General features: G+C 33.2%; 1 protein-coding gene across 1 annotated transcript in view; it reads left to right on the top strand.

Moving 5' to 3' along the window:
- The window catches only part of LOC111052326 (splicing factor 3B subunit 1), a 36,467-nt gene that overhangs the window by 472 nt on the left and 16,464 nt on the right, over window positions 1–19,531 (top strand). Inside the window, 5 exon segments of the mRNA XM_039435028.1 lie at window positions 673–851; window positions 1,995–2,081; window positions 2,972–3,098; window positions 12,977–13,056; window positions 15,565–15,759. Of these exon segments, the coding sequence (XP_039290962.1) occupies window positions 673–851; window positions 1,995–2,081; window positions 2,972–3,098; window positions 12,977–13,056; window positions 15,565–15,759 (668 nt within the window).

The raw sequence follows: 19,531 nt of genomic DNA, 5'->3' as shown, positions 1-19,531 counted from the left end.
AACCAATACATCAACATGATAATTATTCAGTAATCTCTTTTCTGAATTATAATAAAATATCACCTACTAATTGTTCTCTTATTTTATGCTGCTGTAAAATTTATATTCGTTATTTGAATGTTGTGCAATAATTGAAAGTAATTTTAGGACGATCGTTAGCGTTTGCTTGGCTGTCTTTCAAACATTTCTCAAAACATATTACTTTATAAGTTGATAACACTAGATATAAACTCACTGACACAGAATTCAAATATATTCTTGACAATTTTATTTCTGAAATTGAAAAGCAGTATCGTCATTATAGATAGTTGTATCAGTTTAATAATTAAGCTATGTTCAGTCTTGTGAAACATAACCTAACCTCTCAACGTCATAATAATGCTTTGAAGTTCTGTATAAATAAAGTTATTATTTATTTATTATCATTATAAAAGCAATTTATTTTCAGTTATAGTACCATAAGTTTACTTATAGAGCATAATACCCTAATTTTGTTATTTGAAATAATTATTTCTGACTATCATTGATTAAAAAAAAAATAGTTTCTAAAATTTGGAAAACAGCACTTTTTTGTACAAGAGTTTTCCAAGTCATGAGTATCAACAATTTATGTGAAGCGTATTCTTATAACATGTTTTTTGTAAATAATTTTCAAATTTTGTTTCCTTACAGATATTGAAGCTCAAATAAAAGAGCTTCAATCGAGAAAGAAGGAAATAAACGAGGATGGCCTGACAGAAAAAGAGCGCGTCGGTCTTGGAGAGAGTGGCTTCTATGATCGAGAAATTTATGATGGTGGAGGAAAGTTTGAAGGCTATGTTACATCCATTGCAGCTAATGATGAAGTTGACGTAAGTTGAATAATTGGCATACACTACAGAAATTATGCATTTTATCAATATATCAATAAATATTAAGCATCTATTCTTCTTAGCTTAGCATTACACTATGTCATTTTTTTAACCAAGTTTCTAATTTTCTTGTCTACTGCTTTGTAGAAGTAAGTAAGCATTTAAGAAGTGACAAACGTTTCAAACTGGTACTCTGTGGCTGAATACTTTGAGGCCGACAAGTTTTTAATTCAATTTAAGTGATAGGCCTACAGATCGACCATCTCGATCTGTTTTCAAGCTTCAAATCATTAATGTTGTGTCAAGTTTGTGTCAAAAATTGTATAGGCCTAATCAACGACGACCAAATTAGTCTGAATAGAAAGAGACGCAATCCATCCAGGAAGCTGCTCAATGACATAGGACAGAAGTTTGAAGTGTGAAATGAAATGGTGAAGTCATCTTCAGGATCAAGTACTCAACGATAATTTTGATGTTAACGATTTATAAAAATAGTTCTAGGTCTACAGCTCTAGGGTTAAAAATAAGCCTAAGATTAGGAATTTAAATATTCTGTATTAAATTCTTCAATCTCATCAACCAACTTAGTGGTATCAAACCATATTTTGATTTGAATACTGTTAACTATAGTGAGGTCCACGTTATAATGGCAGTGGAGAAAGATAGGAGAACAACGTTGACGATCCTCAGTCTTGTCAATGCCTTCTATAGACTGTAGTTGATACAGGTTTATTGGTGTCATATTAACTGTTCATTCTCGTTTAAATAATCAATTTATTTTATTAAGCAAGGAATTATATTTTTCAATAATTTTATAATGAATTCTTATAATTAAGATAAAATGTTTTGTCAATTTATTATTAATTCTGCATTGTTAAAAGACGATCTGGCAACAGAGCAAAGCGAGAAAGAGATAGCGCTATCCCTTTGTTGGCTGATAGATAAGGATAGCAATAACATTGCTAATCAAACACTGCCATTATAACGTGGACCTTACTAAGACATTCAAAATCGCTGAACCTCATTTCAGTTTCAATTAAAATGACTACCTTATAAGCCAAGGTTGAATAACCAGGTTGAATACCTTTATAAGCCTTTTTTACAAATCTGTAATTAATTTTCTCCGATTTTCTGTGTTTTTAGGACGATGAATTCGACGTTGGACCTTTCAATCAGAACAAGCGAGCCGGTTACACGGCGCCTGTTGCTCTACTCAATGATATTGCCAAGGTGAGTCATATGGGTTCAGACCATTGTCAGAGTTATTGCTTCCACCATCATATTATAGTTATTTATATATCGAGTGAAAAGTACTGTTTTTTTTTCTCCCTGAGGGAAAAGTTTGAAGCCCGAGGCGAAGCCAAGGGCAACAATTTTCCTGAGGGAGAAAAAACTTTTTTCACTCGTGATATACACAACATTTTTCCTCCCTACATTTTTATAAAAACTGCTAATAAAATAATTTTTTAAAACCTTCGTGACCAAACAATGTAATACAACATAATCTAAAAAGTGAACAGCTGGGCTGGCTTGTAATCACAGTTCTCCGCCTACAGCGCTATGCGCTATCTGTCGGCAAAAGTTGTAACAACAATGACCGCCACAACTACAGCTATGATGAAGTTCCAGTTTCAAATTTGATTAGTTAATGGGGAATATTCGTTGGCTGGTATTTTGAATAACATGGAATAAAAAAAAATTATTCATTTTTTTAGTATAGTGATATGAAGTTTGTAATAATTTTAGCATACAAATATAAATTTCATATATTGATCAAATGTCTGGTTGAGGTATTGAATTTAGTTGGTTTAATGACTACTCTATATGCTTCCTCATCTGAGCTTAGACTTTCTAATCTATTTCAAATGTACGTTTTTAAAATAGAAATGCTTCCCATGTTATTTAAATGGAGTTACTTTTACGCTGTAGGGAGTTTTCCTGTTTTTTCCTCCTGAGAGCGAAAAAGTGACACTTTAGTATCATGCTCCAGGGTGAGGCAGGTGAAAAGCTGATTTGACTCATCAGCACAAGCAAAAACTCTATGTCATTGTTGTCACTCCTTTCTATGAATTGACTATAATTTATCAATAATAATTATTCTTGTTTGTTCATTTTCGCAGAGTGAGAGCGACTATGATCCGTTCGCTGATCGTAGGACAAAGACGATCACAGAGAGAGAGGACGAATATCGCCAAAAGCGGAGACGGATGATCATCTCTCCCGAGCGAATCGACCCGTTCGCTGAAGGTTGGTGATTTCTGTCCACTCCTTTTTTCATATCAGTCTCTGTGTTTTTATATGAATTTATGTGTTATGTGTTCTGAAGTGTTGCCAAGGAGGTCTGCTTCTTAGAGTCCCGCTATGGTTCAACTGGTTAGTTTCTAAGTTATGTTGAACTTCCAGGTCTGTGCTAGGGTGGTCACTAACGACAGGACAAGAGTGTCCAACATGTGTAAACGGAAATGTCTTCAAAGATATTCACGCGAAAGGCTTTGAACGAAAAACAGCTGTTTGACAGCAGCTTTAACATAAATAACATCAAATTGAATCGAAGACTTCGAGCGAAAAACAGCTGTTTGACAGCAGCTTCTAGCATAAAATATACAGTGAGTCATATGTATGGGAACCCTTCAATAAGTTGAAGACTGTTGTAAATATAACACTGTAACTATTATTATTATTATTAAACAAAAATCCAAATTAAATGCTGTAAGTCACCCCGAAGACTTCTGCTACTGCAAATATTTACAACATTTACAGCCCGGGCTGACGAATAATTTTTGAATAGTAGCGCTCATCGAATTTCCATCTAGCTGTTTACCCTGTTGTCAATATTTGCAGTAGCAAAAGTCTTCGGGGTGACTTACAGCATTTAATTTGGATGTTCGTTTAATAATAAATATCGGGGCACCGAGCCTCGCTCGTTATTTTTATTTATTTATAAACAGAACACAATGTTCTAAAACGATTGTGTTTATATTTTACAGCTGGCTATACGTCAGCTTATGAATTTCGGGGATGCGATATTTTGATTTTCCACAGAATCACTCGCTCACTTTTTACTATCCACAGATGACGAAAGTCTCAGCTGTTTCAGCCAAGGATGAATTATCCTTTTAATGTCTTTCAGCGAGTTTTCCCAAGGATAAGACCTAGTGCAATCGAATTTTTATATCATAAACCTACTATGTTCCAAATTTCAAAAGAACCATTAGAGCCGTTTTCGAGATCCATTGAACATAAATAACCAGATATGAAAATATAAACAGATATACAGAAATTGCTCGCTTAATATATGTTAATAATTAATTAATTAGCATTTGAATAATTACAATATCTCAGTAATTTCTATTACTGTAAATTCCAGGATAAGTTATTGGTCGAATACTCATCCTTTCGACGTACAACTGAATTTCAACCCCTCATAAGGGGGTGACAAAGGGGTTGTAACTCGAATATTTCAAATGTAAACACCCATTGTTTGGTACATCATTTTTAAGGCCTTCTTAAAACAAGAAAGATGGCGTTTCAGTGGATATAATAACTTATCCTGAAAGTAACAGTATTATGTCTACAACAGTCACCAACTTATTGAAGGGTTTCCATACATATGACTCACTCTGTACATGCAATTACAATAAATAAAGCAATGGAAAATTACAAATTATAATGATACAAAAATTATTTAACCACAAATAGAACAGTGAAGTAAAATGAACAACAGAAAATCGAAGTTAGAAAAAACTAACCTTGTAAAATTTTCTTCAAAGCCTTTCGCTGATGACAACATGTATGACGGAATGTGTGTTCACACATGTTCCTCAAATTTGTCCTGTCACCAGTAGCTTGAGTTCTATGAGTCAAGAGATAATATGTGAGTTATAACCTCATGAGACATGTGTAAATAAATACCTAAATAAATTGGTGGTAAACTTCTTTTGTTCACGTTAAACAATTTATTGAATAAATATATTTTGAAAAAAAAAACAAATAAATAAACTTGTACAGCTTTGAAGTCAGTCTCAAACAAAAATGATCATTTCTAATTTCATAGTAGAATAAATTCGATTGATACAAGTTTGAGAAATGTATTTCAATTTTATGTAAACGTGACTAGGCTACTATTTAGCAATATGTATATGAAATATAATACCTGGAAGTTTATAATTCTTAGTTCATAAACAGTTGAACCTAGAAGTTTATAACTCTTAGTTCATAAACAGTTGAACCTGGAAGTTTATAATTCTTAGTTCATAAACAGTTGAACCTAGAAGTTTATAATTCTTAGTTCATAAACAGTTGAACCTAGAAGTTTATAATTCTTAGTTCATAAACAGTTGAACCTGGAAGTTTATAATTCTTAGTTCATAAACAGTTGAACCTAGAAGTTTATAATTCTTAGTTCATAAACAGTTGAACCTGGAAGTTTATAATTCTTAGTTCATAATCAGTTGAACCTCTCAATCTATGTATAAATGTAAATTAACGTTCATTGTCTTTCCCTATTACCTTGAAGACTGTTGAAATCTTCATCTGTCTAAATAATATTGGGTCTTGTTCAGTGGCATTCTATTTCACAGTCTAAAGCCCGGTTTCCAGGACATGTATTAAATCTAATTGACAATTGAACCGATCGTTTTAATGGTTCATTAGGTTTAATAAGTGTACTAGAAACCAGGCCTAATTCAACTTTTGGAACGGTTTTATAAATTTGCATAAATTTGATTAAACTTCGTCTATTACACTATCTGTTTTGACTATTGATTAGACTCTAAAATTTCCGTCTATGTGGTGTTTCATATTTTGAATCCTTGCTGAGGATGATGCCTACTTGAGCCCTAGGCTTGTGCGTGGGTAATGAACCGATGATGAGAGATAAATGGACCTACAGATTTAGGTTTCAAACTACCGGGATTTTATTTCCCTTCTTGTAGAAGGAAAAATTCTTATAGAATATATCCATTGATTATTAGTTGAACTGATTGAAGAATTTAAAATTGATTGTTTAAGAAGCAGGCCTCTAAAATTTTAAATGTGAAAAATGACCCTTTCCTAAATAAAAATAATTCTGAGCGAGGCGATTGGGTGAACGTGTGAAAGATGAATGAATGTTGCTCCCTCCTTATTTGTTAGTTTGTAAGATTTTATTGTATATTTTCATTAAGAAACAATCAGTAAAAGTAATTAAATTGTAACAGTCAGCTTTCTCTTTTCAAAAAACATTAGTTACTCAATTTTTCTCCTGATTTTTATCATTCACAATTCGATTTTACAACTTGATAAAGCCTGGGTGATAGTCGAAATTCGTTGAATTTTTACGTAATTATGTGCCGGTTGCACTAAAGCCGGTTAAATTTTAACCGTGATTAATTTCACGTGAACCAATCGGAAAAGGCCTTTTAGAAAAGACGGCTTAATTAACCGGCAAAAGCCGGTTAAATTTTAACCGTGATTAATTTCACGAGAACCAATCAGAGAAGCCGTCTTTTCTAAACGGTTAAAATTTAACCGGCTTTTGTGCAACCGGTCCTAAGCCTGCTACTGTCAATTTTATAATTGACTTGAGTATCTGATGTGTCCTACAATATTTAAAAATAATTTCATTTTAATGTTCATAATTATTGGACTAGTATATTTCTTCTCACCCAGAACTATATCTAACCCAGTCTGCTTTTTCAACTGTAGGAATGATGCCTAAACCTTTATTATGACGAGAACAGATTTTGAACAACTAATTGATAATAAAACAGAATTTTACTTCATAATTAATTTCAACAATATATTGTGGGCATCCATGCTCTCACTAGGATTATTTATTGGATTACATTTTGGAGCAGAGTTGTGAGTAAATCCCTGATACGTATTTTCAATAATATCATGATTAATCAAATTAATCATCAACTTGAGTAAAGCATAATTTATTATATTTTTAAATAATATGAATGATGAACTGGAGATGTCTCCATTTGTATGTGTATCGATACAATCAGATTCAAATTAATCTAATGAAATCAAATCAAGTTTTATTCAATGTCATCAGTTACATAACAAATTCCGTTACAAAAATGATATTACAGATCATTGAATACAATACTGTTTGCTTAGGAAAATTCTTGTCTGCAAACAGGAGTGGAATACGTAATCTGTATGCGAATTCAACTCTATAGCTTTTCAAATCATCTATTCTTCACTGATAAATATATTATGACAACTTCCGTAAATTCAACTCAGGTCTGAAGCTTTTCAATTTATCTATCCATAATTTTTCTATATATTATGACAACTTTGATCTATGTAAATAATCATGAGTGAAATCTGTGAAGATTAAATAAATGAATTGATTAATAATATAGATTATTTTCAAAATATTCACCAGAAGTTTGCAAATGAATCGCTAAAAAATGGTTGAAACCTTTACCTATAATACTTTTCAAATCAATTTTAATCAGTTGTTTAAATAAAATCATCACAAAATGATTGTTTAAATAGCATTAAATGTTTAAATATAAGAATCATTCCGATCAACATCATGACGAAATTATTTAATAACAGGCTCAGCTCAAAACCTCTTGTCTCCAAATTTCGATAAATAAATGTTGTTAATTAATTAGTTCTCATTGAGAAAGCTGACTGTTGTCTCTATTCGGCCGCAATTGAAGGCCTAATTTCTCGACGAAATACACTTATTTCGTTCGTTTTTGAAAATGACATTGTTACTCTAGCTAAGCTTAGTTCAGTCATGTAAAGCACGGATCTGGTTTTTATTACATACTAACGATTATATTTTGTTTCTTTCCCCACCGCGGGTGGATTATTCAACTAGCAGTTGTTGATAGATCACTCTATCTCTGTCTTCAGCCTCAATTGATAGATCGCTCTATCTCTTTCTTCAGCCTCAATTGATATCTTCTCTCTCACTTGCACACAAAGACAATCGACAGCTGCGTTATTGTTGGCGTGTGTGTGGAGCATCAGTCGACAGTTCTCAGCAACAGATGGCTTACTTTTAGTTAGCTTCATAGAACCATAAAGAAACAATAGCATAAGTAGATATCCCTTGGTGTAGGGCGTTTATGTCGCAACTTTTACTGTTATCTCAAGCCGATAGTCCACGTAGTTCTTTCCTGTGAAGATATGTGACGATGGTAGTCTCTCATATTGTGCCGTTTATACACTCTCACCCGGCCAAAACAGTAAAAATTGACAATAATCGACAGTAATCGACAATAATAGGCTTGAGTTACAGTAGAAATCGACAATAATAGGCTTGAGTTACTGTAGAAATCGACAATAATAGGCTTGAGTTACAGTAGAAATTGCGACATAAACGCCCTATACCATGGAATATCTGCTTACGCTATTACTTTACTATGATAGAACTTGAAAACTTAATAGAACTTCAGTAATTCTCATAAAAATTTTTTAGAGATTGTTATATTGATACTACTCGAGAACGATCTTCAATCAAACAAATTGACTCAAGAGTCTGGGAAGCTCATTAGTCAATTCAGTTTTTCAATAGTCAATTATTGTAACATTAAGGAATGCATGACTTCTTGTCCTGCTAAGCCTAAACATTTTTATAAGATCGAGTTGATAATGGAAAACTTAGGATGAAAAAAAACTATCGAGAATCTCTGAACGAGAAATATCGATATTACAAGAATATTGACACAGTAGCATTTATTTTAATTGTAAGCATTTAAAGGTAGATGAGTTTCAGACCTTCCAGTATCAGATTAAAATAAAAAGGAATATTTAATTAGGATTTAAATTGAGGAATTAGCAATAAAATAGGAGCTATGCAAATTAGATTAGCTACAGCATTTTAAAAGTAATGTGTGCGAAAAGCTGTTGGAAATTGATACATAGAAATAAATTTAGGTTTGATAGTAGAAAAAGATTGAAGTGGAAAAGGATATGAATAAGTTAAATTTAACCTCAGATTCTGTGATGAAGGAAGTAAAAAATATTCGTAAGATCAAAGAAGTTGAGAAGAAAGCTAGATTTACTAAAATATAAAATCGTATACTAGTACAGTAATTAGTAAATTCTGTTTCAACTATGAACAAGTTTTATTACAACTAACTATCCTAAATTACAGTAATTGATTTGAAATTTGATTTATAATTTGAATTTCTTGAATTTATAAAGACATCTTAAATTCTGATTCATATATTGAATAATTTTAAATTATGGAAACTTCTCAGTACAAACAAATCATTTATTTCAAATTGGGTCTGATTTTCATATTTGAGTATTTATAGTCGGAAAATACAAAATAATCAAAAAAATTATGAATTTAGCTCAACTTACTAGCTCATTAAAAAATTATTTCAATCCATCTGTAATCTATTCCAACAAGTTCTTAAACTTGGGAGAGTAATCAACCAAAGTACATAATTGCTTTGAGCTCAGAAAATCAAATAAAGTTTTATTCAATGATATCATAGGTAAATTATATATTCAGGCGGTGGGACCTTCCCGTAAGGGACTCCCCACCAACAAAAGCCATACGAATTTACTTTTTTATAGGTATGATTACTTTGAATCAAGCAAAGTTTATAACTCATGATTCATAAAATATGAGTCAGGTTTAGACATGAGATTTTTAGTGTAGGTAAAGGTTGATGATTTATTGAGATTATGAAAACCTACTTCAAATTCAGCAAGGTTTATAATGTTTTGTTAAGCCAGGTATAGTCATAATGTTCCTAGTTATACACAGTTTTAGAATTAAGGTCGAGTTAGGTTAGGTTTAAGGTTAGTTTTAAGGTCCAAATGTGTGAAAGACCGAGTGCTTGCGTTACTGGACATATTAATCGCCCTCAGATTCCGATATTTCTAGGTTCATATCTCAGATGCTGACTGATTCGCTGATAAAATGCTGAAGGAAGTCGCTGATCAAGCTGACGTAAGCCACGTACGTATTTGAAGTTCAATTTGCTTATCAATGTGTTCGGAATCCACCTAAAATACTACTTGACAATATAACTCGAATATAACCTTAGAAAAAGTTGAAATTAAAACATTATTGTTTTGAAAACTTCTTACCAAAATTTGGGAAAGAGACAGACTGTCGTCTCCTCCCGATTATATATTATTGAATACCAGCAGGTAACCCGTGCTCCGCAAGGGTCTATTTCAAAACTTGACAAACTCGACCTACTGAGATCTTGTTAAATTTTAAATAGGCCTATAACCATCCTCGGTAAATTGAGAATCTATATGCAAACTTTCAAGTTAATCAGCCTAGTAGTTCAGACGTGATGATGTGTCATTCGTGAATTTCCTATACCGTACGTGTATAAGCCAGTTCTTGCCTTCATTATAATATAGATTTTAATTTGAAGCTCTATTAATTCATGAAAACTCATGTTTCATTCATCAGTATAATCTGAACATAACTTTCTTCTTGGGATTATATTGATCATCGATAAGAACTACCTATCATCAGTTTCATTACCCACGCACAAGCCTGGAGCTCATGTGGGCATCATCCTCAGCCAAAAGAAATTTTGTATGAAAATTGGGAAAGGAACTGTTTCAAGTAGAGCCTCTTTCTTCTTCCCTAATCATTCAAATTATGTTTGTATCGTCAAATTTATGAATTAATAAATATTATTGACAGTATACAATTTGGTTTTGACAAACTCTCAACTGTGAGAGTGTCATAGCTGATGGTTGGTTATCGATTCAGCTTGTTACTGTTTTTAATTTCTGAGTTCGGAACCCACCTAAAAAGTTTGTTGGTTCTTGGCAGTAAGATTAGGGGCCGGTTTCCGAGCTCGGGATTTAGCTAAGTCCTAGATTTTAAACAGCTGGAGCCAGAAAATTGGTTTTCCAAAACGGGGCGTAGTCGCAGTCATTATCATAGTCACGTTTGAATTAAATTTCGAAATACTAGCAAATTGAACACAAAATAAAATAAAGAGAAAATAGTGTAAAGTTTCAGCTATTTTGAATTATTTAGGAATGTCTAATTTCGTCAAGGAAAAACGTTTTCAATTATAGAAATGAGAAAATAAAAACTACGACCACTGTTATAAAAGCTGCGACTACGCCCCGTTTTGGAAAGCCAATTTTCTGACTCCAGCTGTTTAAAATCTAGGACTTAGCTAAATCCCGAGCTCGGAAACCGGCCCTATGACTGTTAAATGATTTTGTTGCAGCCCATATTGGTCTCATACTCCTTTTTGGAGTCTTCAAGACAATTTGAAATAAATTTAATTATAATAATGAAACTACTATTACTTTGCATTCATCGGGAATGAATATTCCAAGTTTCTTGTAATTTTATCTACAAAATGTTTTGAATGAATAAATTTCAAAAGCTATAGTTATATTAAAACTCTGTCTTTACAAATAAATAACTTCCCCCCCAAAAAACTTCATAATAGAATTAAAATGCACTACTTTCAATAAGGAAAAGTCTTGTTTATATTTCAAACATCAATTTTCAAAAATTCATACATTTTTATATATTGTTCATGGATCAATCACAGTGATAAGCAATTTGAATTTCACCAGAAATTGATGTTGTCTAAAGAAAAATGCTCACACGGGTAGCTGGGTTCAATCATTTATCTAGAACTGGAAACTTTTCTAGATTTTGAAAAAAATTGAATGATTATTCTTTTCAAATAATCAGTTGTGAGCTCAAATCTGTTGAATCAATTGTTTCTCCTGGTTTGATGTCAAGTGCTCTAGAAGGCTGCCTGGCTTAAAACTTGTAAAGATTGATAAATCATCTCCCGTTTAATTATTCTATTCTTGAACTACATGATGTAATTGTCAAAAGTATTTATTGTTGGCATATCAGTTTTAAAGATTATTGTCTAAGCATTATATCAGTTGTAAAAATTGTCTAAAAGTATTATATCAGTCATAACTTCTAGTAACAATTACTTATAAATAATTGAGGCACTCAACTCGAAATGTTGAATGTTTCACCTTATCTTTGACATCTAATTCTAATTATTATATGCTAGCTAGGAATCTAAGGCCCGGTTGCACAACAGCCGGTTAAATTTTAACCGTGATTAATTTCACGAGAACCAATCAGAGAAGGCGTTTTTGAAAAGACGGCATCTCTGATTGGTTCTCGTGGAATTAATCACGGTTAAAATTTAACCGGCTGTTGTGCAACCGGCACTAAGTTTATCCATCTAGAGCAGTCTTCTAGAGTACTTGCTTCAACCGAGAAATTTACAACAGATAAATTATCAAAAACTAATACTAGCATTTCAACGTAAAATATTGACGTTTTTAAGCATGCTAATATTCATCCACGTAGCAATTGAAGTTTCAAATATTTATATTTGAAGATCCGTTCATAAAATCTTTCTGTTTTTAATTATTTTTGTACCACATGTACGTAATTAACCAAAACTTAAAGCCTCAGCTCTGTTGTTAAATTCACTTTGATATCATTTTGGAAATTGACGAAAGTTGTCAAATTTCAATTTATAAAAAATCATAAATTTCATTCCTCTTCGTTCACAGGAAATCGAATAGTTTCCATTCTTATTTCTATCATAAATTGAATAACTCACTCTTGAGGTAACATTATTTCCTACCACAGAAGTAAAACTATTTTCAATTAATTACAGAGTTTGATAACGTTTCCAATTTATAATGTTCAAGTGCTCATAGAGGTCAAATTTTAGACCCAAACTTTCTGTTACTCTACACACAGTCTACAAAAATAAAGTTTGCACTCTGTAAATAGGGTTAATTCTTACACCTTTCATGATACATTACCATTATCTCTTTGGTAAAAAAATATAAATGATATATTTTTGTACCATTTATTTATTAATGTACCTACCATTATCTCTTTGGTAAAAAAATATAAATGATATATTGTATTATATTCCTCATCAAATACTTGATTCGAAAATGTTTCATCTTTATAACTGTTAACAGTTTGGTTAAGGTTTTAACTTGATATTATGGTTACATTCGATTTTGTATCGGCCTTATATCAAAAAATGTGTTTGAAGTATTGAAAAAAAAACGATTTTGACGCCCAGTTGCCATAATTTATGACGATTGGGTGAATTTTGAAATATAATTGAACTAATTTTAGCGCCTTGGCGTGACATCTGCTTGTTGGTTTACAGGAGCAAAAACGCCGGATATTGGATCTCGAACCTACACTGATATTATGCGAGAGCAACTTCTCAAAGAAGAAGAAACGGAGGTGAGTTGATGGAAATTGACATCAATTTGTCGATATCTATATAATATTTCTTCACTTTACTGAAAAATATAATCTTGAATATTTCTTTCTTTTGCTTATTAACACCACCTTAGGTATAATGTATTGCTGATAATTCTACGAGGGTCATTTTTTCAACTTCCAATCACATTTCTTAAGACTCTCAAAAAATAATAGTAATAATGAGTATAAATAATACAAAATAATGAGTTGAAGATACAGAAAAGTGGTTGGCGGAGGGGGGGGTGATTTCCACATATTTGAACAGCTTATTATCCCCACCAAAAGCCCTGGAATCGGTATGACGAGATTGTCGATTATAGACCAAGAAAAGCCCTGCACACACCCATCGACTTTTGTTTGAACAGTATTTGCCGTCCTTATAAATTCTAGTAGATTGAACAGATGATTTCAAACAGATGATGTTTGTCAAGCTCCGTATAATATGATAGAATTCATAAGGACGGCAAAATATCTTACGAACAAAAATCGATGTGTGTGTGCGGGGCTAAACATGGCCGCCTCATATTAGCCTAGCAGATCGTCTTCTAACAATGTAGAATTAATAATTAATTAACAAAATATTTCTCTTAATTAGGAAAATTCATTATGAAATTATTGAAAAATATAATTTCTTGCTTAATAGAATATAATTGATTATTCTAAACGAGAATGAACCGTTAGTATAACATCAATAAACCGTCTATAGGAGGCATTGACAATACAGAGGATCGGCAACGTCGCTCTTCTATCTTTCTCCACTGCCATTATAACGTTGACCTCACTATAATTAAGTAGTATTAAAAATGATATAATTCAGCATACATTTAACGAAGAATGATTTAAGTTTACGCAGGAAACATTATGAGTGATGATTTTGTTTGTGAATGGCGTCGAAAAATTGAAGACGTCAGTTGAACTGACTTCCGGAATCGTTGTGATGCGTGACAGCTCGGCCTCATAGTACTGGTGCAACCAAACGGCTTATCCAGAAAATCAAATAGGATAATTTTTACCACCCACCATACAAACTTGACTTGATTTGGTCAAGGTATATAGTGAGGTCCAAATTATAATGGCAGTGTTTGATTAGCAATAATGTTGCTATCCTTGTCTTTCATTCAACAAAGCGGATAGCGCTATCTCTTTCTCGCTTTGGTCTGTTGCTAGATCGTCTTTTAATGTAGAAAAAATAATTAACAAAATATTACATCTTAAATTCATTAGGAAATTATTGAAAAATATAATTCCTTGCTTAATAAAATATAATTGATTATATAATGCCTTCCATAGACGGTATCTGATACAGGTTTATTGATGTTATATTAACTGTTCATGCTCGTTTAAAATAATCAATTATATTCTTTTACACACACATACAAGTCCAATACAGAGATTAACAAAAAGAATACATGTAAACAACAACAACAACAATACACATTAAAACAAAAATAAAAAGAAAGTGGTGCAAAAAAAAGGATTGAAGGGTTTTTCCAACTATGAATATCCATGTACTAGGAAAACCTTCAATCCTTGAGAAGGTGAAAAGGTATCAGGAAAAGTAAATAGACGGTAGATGTGAATGGTTGGGATGGGGGAGGAATAATAAGGGAAGGCTGGAAAAAATAAACAGATAGGACTAGGTGTTAAAAAAAAAAGATTTGAAGTACTAGAATTCGAATTACAAAGGATTGCAGAGTAAGCAATCTTTCTATTAATAAATTATATTTCTCAATAATTTCTTAATGAATTTTCATAATTTAGATTGAATATTTTGTTAATTATTAATTCTACATTGTTGAAAGACCATCAGAACTTTGCTCTGAGCAAGAAAGAGATAGCGCTATCCGCTTTGTTGAATGATAGACAAGGATAGCAATAACATTGCTAACCAAACTCTGCCATTTTAACGTGGACCTCACTATAGGATCATCTATCACACAATTTCACACGCACAAGCAAAATAATTGAGTATTTCCGAGCTCACACTGACCTTTCAGTTTACTGAGTTTGATAATGGTGTAACAATCGAAACTACTATCTCAAATGACATAACATGTAATCGAAACTACATAACATAACATGTGATAAGTTCTAAATAGTGTGTTTGTCTTTTAGTTTTTTCAAAGTTTGGAATTTTCCAATTATTTGTAATATTAATTTAATTCAATTTAGAAGTATTTTTTCAATTTAAAAATGATTTTTGTGTTTATGGATTGTAAATTGAGTGTGTAATTAAAGAATGTTGAGTGACACATAACCTAGCTACATTTGGACTGTTGTAAAAATTAGAATTGGAACCGTTTTGGGCGTAAGTTAGCCTGTGGTACTTTTCTGTAAGTTGTATAATTCTGAATGATTGAATAAATAAATAAAATTGTTTTAATAAATTGATGTTTTTGATAGTATCAAGTAGTTTTCTTCATTTTTTATTTATAAGTCTTCTTGTTGGTGACTTTTAGTACAATTTGTTTTTTTCATTTCTTGCAGCTTCGCAAGAAACTAGCAGAGAAGTACAAGGACGGCACCTTGAAGGCGGTCTCTAACGGTGATTCGGCATCGAGTCGGCCGACCGCCGCGGTCACAGCGGGCAAGAAGCGTGGTCGCTGGGACCAGACGGGACCGCAGGACGCCACACCTGCCAAGAAGCCCGGACCACAGGAGTCGCCCTGGGAGAAAGAGGATGTGAGTGAAATTGGCAACAATTTATTTCAAAATTATTGAACGAAAATATTAATTTAATGCTTTTAATGCTGACAAGATCTGTCAATTCATATCCTCCCCGCAGGAGTCACCCTCGGAAACAACAGTTTATTGTAATATTAATGAATGAAACTTGACATTGTATGCGGACGAGATTTGCATCCGTAAATTTTATTCGTATAGAAAAAAAGATTAATTGAATGCTTGAATGCTGACTATATTTCAATCTGTAAATCTCATTCTGTCTATTTTAGAATTGAAATAGTATCTTACGTCACATGGACGGGAAGGGGCATTTTGCAGGCTAGAATGATGTTTCGAATTTCATTCGAGCACTGCAAAAGACATTCACGTCCAAGTAACGTACACTATTTTTTGTCATAATAATCGAAAGAAGAATAATTATTGAGGAATACAAAACATTACCTGCTTGTGCTGAAGTTACTATATGCATTCTATAAACATTAACCTAGTTTACAAATTCCGAAACAGGAATTTTGTGGAAGTTAACAAAACTTCCACCTGGAGCGCTGAAGGTGGTTTTTTATAGCAGTTTTGCTTTTCCTATTTCGGAACTAGGAAACATACTCGACTGTAAAGAAAACATATGGTTTCATTACATTAGAGTATGCTGTAATGAGAATCATATGTTAATTTGTTTTGCAAACAGCTGTTTACCGGCTTGATTTCATGCATGGAAAACAGCTGAGATTGAATGACTATGACAAAAAATATATAATAATATTTTTACTGGACTTTCTACAAGCAACAAGGTCCAACCTGAAAGCCTGTGCTTTTCGTTACTTCATTTTACATCAATTTCCATCAAGTCAAACGTTTGATAAATGGAAATTGGCGGAAAGTGAAATAAATGAATGTATTTATTTGTGAAATAAAATTATTTGGGACCTTTGAAAATAGATTTATAATCAATGTATTTCACTACATTCTATTGTAGTGAAATGAATGAATTATAATTAATGGGTAGCCTAATTATCAAATCAAATCGTTTATTACACAAAGAATACATGTTTCAAACCGTAACGGGATAGCCAAATTAAATAATGTCTATTTAAACTAAAATGTCTAGTGCCTATCATAAACTATAGACTGGTGATTTATCACTACGTCTTCACTATTAAGACAACATCTTGGACAACTAATTTCTTTGATGTAAGCAATACAACAAAAGGTATTGCATGTTGCTTATTGAGCATTGGTTGCTTTGTCGCTTGTTTTTAAGGGCAATGCCACACGAGCGCTTTTCCAGACGTTTTTAGTGTCGGCAGGACATGAAGCTCTCCGATTGGCTGATTCCCAAATGCCAACCCGATCACCCAACAATCAGCTTCCTGCCTTGCCGACTCATGTGAAAACCCGCTTAAAAACGCTTGGCCTAAGGCCAGTTACAGAGCTCGACCGACCGTCAGTGCGTACGTCAGTTGCGCTTATCCTTTCCATCGATGTTCCATGTATCCCTACAGAGCAGGACTGACGGCACGCATGCGCACGGTCAGGACCATGCGTTTTACACTGCGTACGAAGACTATCGGTCGAGCTCGTGCGCATCCGTTCCATCGGTCGACTGACGCGCTATTGAAGCAAATACAAGCTTTCAGAGCTGTGCTGATCAGTAGCCCGATCGCAACATAACCAATGTGCTGACACCTCTGCCCGACAATCTGCTGATATTGGATTGTATAGCATAAAGAATGAATTCAATTAATAGTGTAATATTTGAATTCAGAGTTTTTCTATAAGTTAAGTAGATAGGAATAAAACGTCTCATTCAAACTCAGACAAAGAATGATTGTTTATTTAATCAACATCATAATCTTAGCTGTCTCCATAGAGATAGTGAAAGACGTCAGCTGAGGCTTCCGTAACTACCCCCTCCAGTCTTTACTATCTCTATTATAGAGATGTAAATAGAACTCATAAAAACAAAACATGGAAAACAACATAATAAAAACATTTTGGAAATCTTTCCTTACTCATCTTCATTATAGTTCCTTTTCGATCTTCTAATCTCACTCAAATGCACAATTTCATGTCTACCTCGTCCATTGTTGTGTTGCTTTTTTACCTCCACTCGGTTCCTATGTAGTAGATCAATCACTTCATATGGTCCAACAAATCTATGATCCGATTTCGTTCTCTTGTGATGATTTTTCTTGAAGATTATGTCACCTACTTTTATTTTATTCATGTCTTCAGCCACCTCCAAATTATACTTTTGTGTCCTCCGAACTTTCTCGTTCATGATTTTTCTCTCCACTTCTCTATGCTCCTCTGGATCCATTCTTATTTGATGGTATCCCGACTTTAGATCCAGAGTGCTGAAAACTTTAGCTCCGTGCATTCTGTCAATCATATCCTCTAGCCTTGGAAGGGGATATCTCTCCAACTCTGTTTGATCATTTAAAACTCTGAAATCTACAACCACCCTATGTTTTGGCGGTTCTCCAGGGGAAGCCAGTTACAGAGCTCGACCGACCGTCAGTGCGTACGTCAGTCGCGCTTATCCTTTCCATCGATGTTCCATGTATCCCTACAGAGCAGGACTGACGGCACGCATGCGCACGGTCAGGACCATGCGTTTTACACTGCGTACGAAGACTATCGGTCGAGCTCGTGCGCATCCGTTCCATCGGTCGACTGACGCGCTATTGAAGCAAATACAAGCTTTCAGAGCTGTGCTGATCAGTAGCCCGATCGCAACATAACCAATGTGCTGACACCTCTGCCCGACAATCTGCTGATATTGGATTGTATAGCATAAAGAATAAATTCAATTAATAGTGTAATATTTGAATTCAGAGTTTTTCTATACATTTCTAATTTTTTTATTGGAAAAATCATATATTATTAATATTATCTACATTTATTTGATCCGTAGCTTAATGTGACTGCAAGTATCCCCAATGGTGGAATAAGCTCGAAATAACTCATCAAAATTTCTTATGGAAATTCTGAGGTAGTTAAAAAATGCATCTTCATCCCCAAGCAATGATGTATAAATGGTACTAAATTCCCTTTGAAATGCTCTTTGGGCGACCATCGGGTGAACTTGATATCTACGTATTTTAATCTTTCGTTTACGAAGATAATAAGCTGCAATCAAACAATCTGTAAAGGCGTCCATTTTGTGAGTCAGAAAAACTGATGTATGGTAAGGATGAAACTGATGTATGGTAAGGATGGTGCATACGCACTGACGGTCGGTCAAGCTCTGCAACCGGCCTAACACTTAGGGCCAGACCATATTAAGCGTTTTTAGTGTCGGCAGGGCAGGAAGCTCTCCGATTGACTGAGTTGAAGCCTGAAAAAAACGCTTAATATGGTATAGCCCTTGTTGCTCGGGTGTGTGAGCCACCAAAGCGTAGAATGTAGAATGTTTCTCCATCCTTGTGTATTCTGGCAATACAGTGAATAAAAATTCTAATTTATGCTTAAATTTATCTCAAAATCAAAATCGTTTATTGTCATTACAAAACATTTTTTTTAACAAGGTCAAATACATTTACAATTTGTAACCTTCATTATTCATCAATAAACTAATAGGTATGGTAATCTATCAATCTTTGTAATTAATTTACTGTTAAAACAAGGGAAATATTCCATGTGTGATAAATATCTGTTGTTTTCTATTTTTATATCTATCTATAATGATTAATTATGATTAATTTTTAGCTGTTTATGCCTAGATTTTATATTTTATTCAAGTATATGTATGAATAATTATGTTCATTTA

This window comes from Nilaparvata lugens, chromosome 8 (genome assembly GCF_014356525.2).
Source record: "Nilaparvata lugens isolate BPH chromosome 8, ASM1435652v1, whole genome shotgun sequence".
In the NCBI taxonomy this organism is placed as follows: Eukaryota; Metazoa; Arthropoda; class Insecta; order Hemiptera; family Delphacidae; genus Nilaparvata; species Nilaparvata lugens.
The sequence above is the reverse complement of the archived record's forward strand: the minus strand, read 5'-3'. Positions and strand labels throughout refer to the sequence as shown.